Consider the following 6,814-nt stretch of genomic DNA (forward strand, 5'->3'; position numbering starts at 1 on the left):
CAATGCATGCGACTGGTTTACTTTTTCCCTGTGCCATTCCACATTATTACAAATAACTTCATTTCTGGACATTTATGGTTTGATTTCTTTGTATGTATGGATCACTTGGGTTGTTACCAACATCTGGTGAAAATTTCATGTCATTAGCACCTCTAGTAATATATTTACTGAGAAACATGGTGACATGTTCAATACTTATTTTACCAGCTGTATAAGTAGGGTATAATGAAGTTTTTGTAATTTTACTGTAATTAAATGGAGATATTTTGGTAAATTAGGTTTCCAGTGTAGTTTTCAGGCTCTATTCATTTAATTAAAATGACCAAATGCTGACAGAGTAACGATTTAATTTTAAGCTTTAAACTCTTTTAAATATACACTCTAAGATTAAAGGCCAAATTAAAAATAAAGTGCACATATTAGTTCATCCAGATGTTTTTCATGGGTTGGGGTCTGTGTTGGTACCCAGGTGATGACTGCTGGGCAGTTTGCAGTCTGAGTTCTGCTGGTTCAGATGCTGCTTCTTCATGTTGTACTGTTGCTCCGGGACCGGAGGTGACGTCTGGTTCAGAGCGTCCAAGAAAGGAGGAACAGGCAAGTCTGTGTTTAAAATATATTTAGATCATTTTACAGGAAAACCAAACTGAGCTTTATTCAGGAGTACATTCTGAAATCAAGTTCAACAAATACATCAAATCATTTTGTACGAAATAATCCTAAAAGTCTAAAAGATACAGATTTAACAGCTCTGGCATTTTTATTTTATTTTATTCGTTATTTATTAAATTATTGGTTTTAACATTAGGAAGATTCATGCAATTTTATACCTGAATATATGTTGTGCGTACGTTAGCCACTAATAATAAACGCTTCAGCTCATTTAGGAAACGGGAGCTGTGACTTCTGATTTTAAAACTTTTATATATTTCTAAATATTTAACTTTAATTACAGAAACTTTTTTCATTGGAATCTCTTCAAATTTTGAAATATGTTCTGTTGGAAATCTGCTTCAACAAATATACTTTATTTTGTATTCATTGGTTACAATATTCTGACACTTTTAGCCTTTTAGCTAATATATTTGGCTATCTTTTAGCTGATTTTAGTTTGTCTAAAACATTTTGAGTAGGAAGTCAAAGAAACAAAACTAAAATTTTCTACCTGGACCAGTGGAATATATCAGAACATTGTACCTGTTTCACAAAGTTTAGGTTTTAGCTGTTTCACTTTTAGTTTTCAGCTAGCATTTTGCTACATTTGGCTATCCTTTTGCTGGTTTTAGTTTGTCTAAAAAGAAACAACTTTAGATTTTTGTACCTAGATTATTGAGATGCATCAGGTCATTTTAGCTTGCATTTCACAACTTTTAGGCTTTACGTTTGTTCTGCCGCTTTTAGTTTTTAGCTAGCATTTAGCTACATTTAGCTATCCTTTTGGTGATTGTAACCTGTCTAAAACAAGAAACATCTTTAGATTTTTCTTCCTGGATCATTGAGATAAATCAGGACGTTTTAGTTTGTGCTTTACAACTTTTAGCTGTTATTCTGCCGCTTTCAGCTTTTAGCTCGCATTTTGCTATGTTCAGCTTTTAGCTCGCATTTTGCTATGTTCAGCTTTTAGCTAGCATTTTTCTATGTTCAGCTTTTAGCTCGCATTTTGCTACTTTTAGTTAGTCATTGATTTTAGCTACTTTTAATTTTTACCTATTCTCTTCGACAACAATTAGCTATAATTTTGCTACTTTTTGCTTTTAGGTAGCTTTTTGCTACATTTAGCTATTCTTGCCATATTTAATCCATTTGATCCTTTTAGCTTCAAGCTAAACTTTGGCTGGTTTTAGTCAGTCTGTTATTGCATATTTAGTTATTATCCAACTTTTTTTCTACGTAGTTATTAGCTGCTTCTTTTAGCTTTAGCTGCTCAGATTCATCTTCTGCAGGACTTTTTATCACTCTTTATTTATTGCTCACTAAGATGATTTCTGGATGTTTTTGTTTTGTTTTTCTTCACTGTCAAAAAAAAAGTTTTGTCAGCAGATTTGCTTTTAAAAGCGAAGCTTCACATCTGCCTTTCATCACATGTTAGCCAGTAAAAGTCGTGATAATTAGCATAAAGTGTCATTAAAGCTTGTGTTCGTTGACGGGACGATGGTACCGGTTATCTTATCGTAGTCTGGAGCCTGAGAGTCGGAGCTGCTGCTCTCCTCCACCTCCTGCCTCCTCTGTCGCACGCCTCCTTCCAGGCCACCGAAGTCCCTCTGCAGAACAACAAACACACAAAACCTTTCACGCTTTTTGCTGCAGCTAAACAGACTTTAGAGAGAGGCCGTGCAAAAATAATAATACTTCATTCCTGCCTCAAGCTTTTGGAGGCTTTGATGAAAAAAACTAGGCTGTGAAACAGTTTGTGTGTTTGTTGTGTAGAGACTCACCAGAGGAAAACGAGGCGATAGTGGTGACCTCTGACCTCTGAAGCTGTTAGGAGCTGAGGAGGGGATGGGGCTGCTGCATGGACTCCTTTCCTGAGCACAAAAACCACAACAAAGTGAACAACCAACCTGACAGATGTCTAACATCTGCCAGGATGAAATGAGACGAAATGAAAGTAAAACATTTAATTCGTCTGTTTATAAGGGTTGACTGAAAAAGGCCCTTCATCATCTTCAAATCAAAATAATCTTTGAGAGCTTTAAATTGACTTGAGCTTGTGATGAATTTATAATGACTTTATATATTTTTATACTGAATTTATATAGATCCTGTGTTTTCGTACACTTGAGATTACCGTAATTTTAATAATTTGAATAAGGTAAAAACTTTTATGTTGTAGGATATTTTGTGTTTGATTAACTGAATTTTACATTCAGTCTTAAATAAACTTTGTAACTGATTGCAGTCATTTACTTTAAACAGTAAGAGAATCAACAAGTTTTTATTTAACAACCTCGCTTCAGCAGTGTAAACACATAATGTTTTATATTTCAGGACTGGTTTAAGAGTATTTCCTTGTTTTAGGGGGAATGACATCATATCCAGGGTGTGAACAGGTTTCCATTAATTAATTTATTTATTTTGGGGTCTCCGAAGCCACAGACAGACAGGCTCGGAGTGAAATGGAGACTTTGGATCTGAAAAATGAACATTCAACTGACATTTTCATTTGTTTTCTGTTTATTATTTGGTCTCTACGGAGCCCGTAAGACGACATGGGGAGATTTTTTTTTCTTTTACGTTCCCACGCAATAGTATTGCGTTACCTCACATTACTTTTGCGTTAACCTCACAAAATTATTTTTGCTTTCCCTCACAAAAGATTGGTTTGCATACGATCCATTTTCCATTTTCTTCCGCCTATCCGAAGTCGGGTCGCGGGGGAAGCAGCTTCAGAAGGGAGGCCCAGACCTCCCTCTCCCCAGCCACTTCTTCCAGCTCCTCCGGGGGAACTCCAAGGCGTTCCCAGGCCAGCCGAGAGACATAGTCCCTCCAGCGTGTCCTGGGTCTTCCTCGGGGCCTCCTCCCGGTGGGACGTGCCCGGAATACCTCACCAGAGAGGCGTCCAGGAGGCATCCTTACCAGATGCCCGAGCCACCTCAACTGGCTCCTCTTGACGTGGAGGAGCAGCGGCTCTACTCTGAGTCCCTCCCGGATGACCGAGCTTCTCACCCTATCTCTAAGGGACAGCCCAGCCACCCTGCGGAGGAAACCCTTTTCGGCCGCTTGTATCCGGGACCTCGTTCTTTCGGTCATGACCCAAAGCTCATGACCATTGATGAGGGTAGGAACGTAGATCGACCGGTAAATCGAGAGCTTCGCTTTCTGACTCAGCTCTCTCTTCACCACGACGGACCGGTACAGCGCCCGCTTTACAGCAGACGCTGCGCCAATCCGCCTGTCGATCTCCCGCTCCGTTCTTCCCCCATTCGTGAACAAGATCCCCAGATACTTAAACTCCTCCACTTGAGGCAGGACGACCCCCCTGACCCGGAGAAGGCGCTCTACCCTTTTCCGGCTCAAGACCATGGCCTCGGATTTGGAGGCACTGAGCCTCATCCCGGCCGCTTCACACTCGGCCACGAACCGCTCCAGTGAGAGCTGCAGATCACGTTCCGATGAAGCCAACAGGACCACATCATCCGCAAAAAGCAGAGATGCGATCCTAAGGCCACCAAAACGGATCCCCTCAACACCTCGGCTGCGCCTAGAAATTCTGTCCATGAAAGTAATGAACAGAATCGGTGACAAAGGGCAGCCTTGGCGGAGTCCAACTCTCACCGGAAACGAGCCCGACTTACTGCCGGCAATGTGGACCAGACTCTGACACCAGTCGTACAAGGACCTGACAGCCCGTATCAAGTGGCCCGGTACCCCATACTCCCGGAGAACCCCCCACAAGGCCCCCCTTGGGACACGGTCGAACGCCTTCTCCAAGTCCACAAAACACATGTAGACCGGTTGGGCGAACTCCCATGCACCCTCCAGGACCCTGCTGAGGGTGTAGAGCTGGTCCAGTGTTCCAAGACCAGGACGAAAACCYCACTGRTCCTCCTGAATCCGAGGTTTGACTATCCGACGGACCCTCCTCTCCAGGACCCCTGAATAGACCTTACCAGGGAGGCTTGAGAGTGTGACCCCCCATAATTGGAGCACACCCTCCGGTCCCCCTTTTTAAACAGGGGGACCACCACCCCACTCTGCCAATCCAGGGGGACTGCCCCCGATGTCCACGCGATATTGCAGAGTCGCGTAAGCCAACACAACCCTACAACATCCAGAGCCTTAAGGAACTCCGGGCGGATCTCATCCACCCGTTGTTTTGCATTCGAACTGAATTAAATCAGACTTTTATTTTGAAATATCCGGTTACCAAAACAGAATGTGTCGCCACAGGTTTGTGAAATTGACATTGATGTTGCGTGACTGCATTGTGTTAAAATATCGGCATATGACATACTTCTATGCGTGGCTGTGTGACATATTCATTCTGAAGCTGAATTAAAGCAGTAGGCTAACTCGCTAATGGTGAACATGTGAGTTTGTTAATAAAGCGGCAGGCACAACAGTGATAAACTACTTTTGTGAGGGAACGCAAAAGGTATTGCGAGGTAACGCAATACTATTGCGTGGGAACGCAAAAGAAATTAAACCTCCCATGTCCCCTCGTGGGCTCCGTAGTCTTCCAATCTGATACATAAACAGAGAGACTTTTATTTTCCCATGACTCAAAAAAAGTGAAATAAATAAGAAGTTTTTTTGTTTTGTTTTTGGAAAAAGAAAAAAATGAGGCAGTGTGTGGAAATCTCTTACCTCCAAGTGAAGACACACCGACATCAGAAACTTGTAGGTGTTTTCTCTGGACAGGAAGGACACGAACACATACTGCAGCGGAAAGATTCGTTCAGAAAAGCATCTTGTTTTTTTTTTTTATCAAACACTCTCTGGAGTTCAGCTCTCACCCTGTCGTTTGTCGTTGCGATCACCAGAGCGTTTGGCACCAAGATGGCAGTTTTAGTTTTCTTGATGTTTGTAATCGACGTCACAGGGATGGCGATCTGTGACACACAAACTGGTAAAAGACTTGTACCTGACAAGTTCAGATCATGTTCTCTATGTTTGAATCTCCTCAGAGCCAGAGGTGCAGCCAGAGGGGTGGCCAGGGTGGCAAGTGCCACCACTGGCACCTGATAGGCCACCCCAAGTGCCACCCCTAAAAAAACTGACAAGTGGGTGGGGAGCTTAGATTTTGTATTTGCATTTAGATTTTGTTAAAGCTTTTTCTCTAATTCTATTATAGCTGTGTATGTTTAAACATGGCTCAATTATAGCTCTTTGTAAAATTAGCATTAGCATTAGTGGTTAGCTTAATTTGGGATTAGCATTGACAATCGGCATGCAATCATTCTTAGCTACCTCACAATAAATTTAATTTCACTAAGTCTTAAAATGGCTGTATTTATGGCAGGGCTATTCAACTGGTGGCCCGAGGGCCACATCCGGCTCGCGAGTGACCAAAGTTCGGCCCGCCAATTGGTTCATTCATCTCTTAAGCCCAAACTCCCGGTTTTCTACTTTAATCACTCTAAGTTCTTTTGCTTAAACATAGACATGTTTGGTATCTACAGAAACTTCAGAACCTTGGTTAGAAGCTGGTAAAAACAATTTCTATGAACACTCAAGACAGTTAAAACTACATGCAGATGAAGATAAAATGATGAAAGTGAAAATAAAATTGGTTTAAAAATTTGGCAAGTAAGAGATGTCAAAATAATATTAGTGTCAAATAGGAGGCGTAATGTTTTCTTTTTGTTTTTGATAATGTGTAATTATCACTACTTTTATAGGGTTCTGTATTTCGTCTTCATGATTAAATGCAGCAAAATAAACTAATTCAAAGGTAACATGTCTTTGCAACACTTGGTTTATTTACATAATAACTTTAATTGCTGGATGTTCGGCCCCTCAGCTGTTGACCGGCAGTAACTGTGGCCCCCAGAGCAATTTAGTTGAATAGCCCTGATTTATAGCCTTTTAAAGGCTGTGTCCAAAACGGCAGGACGGGTCCTCCGAAGGTCGAATTTGTCGGCCGCATACATCACAGCGCCGCGACGAAGGACGTCCAAAACGGAAGACTCCTCCAATGCGGTCGACAAATACGTCCTTCCTTTGGCCCGAATTGAAGGACAGGTCCGATGGATCCTTCCCGGCCCAGCATATCCCATAATGCATTGCGGCCCGACCGGAGATTTTTTTATGCTAGTAATGGCGGACGAAGCGAGAGAAAATAATATGTTTTAAATAGGGCTGCACAGATTAGTTG

The 6,814-nt window shown here is 41.7% G+C and overlaps 1 protein-coding gene across 1 annotated transcript in view; it reads right to left on the reverse strand.

Moving 5' to 3' along the window:
- The window catches only part of gramd2b (GRAM domain containing 2B), a 13,052-nt gene that overhangs the window by 2,232 nt on the left and 4,006 nt on the right, over nt 1-6,814 (reverse strand). The window contains exons 6-10 of the mRNA XM_014014650.1: nt 5,454-5,549; nt 5,305-5,376; nt 2,433-2,522; nt 2,156-2,258; nt 466-600 (exon numbers count right to left, since the gene is read on the reverse strand). Coding sequence (XP_013870104.1) covers nt 466-600; nt 2,156-2,258; nt 2,433-2,522; nt 5,305-5,376; nt 5,454-5,549 — 496 coding nt within the window. The remainder of the gene's footprint in view (nt 1-465; nt 601-2,155; nt 2,259-2,432; nt 2,523-5,304; nt 5,377-5,453; nt 5,550-6,814) is intronic.

Source organism: Austrofundulus limnaeus, unplaced genomic scaffold (genome assembly GCF_001266775.1).
Source record: "Austrofundulus limnaeus strain Quisiro unplaced genomic scaffold, Austrofundulus_limnaeus-1.0 Scaffold117, whole genome shotgun sequence".
Taxonomy (NCBI): Eukaryota; Metazoa; Chordata; class Actinopteri; order Cyprinodontiformes; family Rivulidae; genus Austrofundulus; species Austrofundulus limnaeus.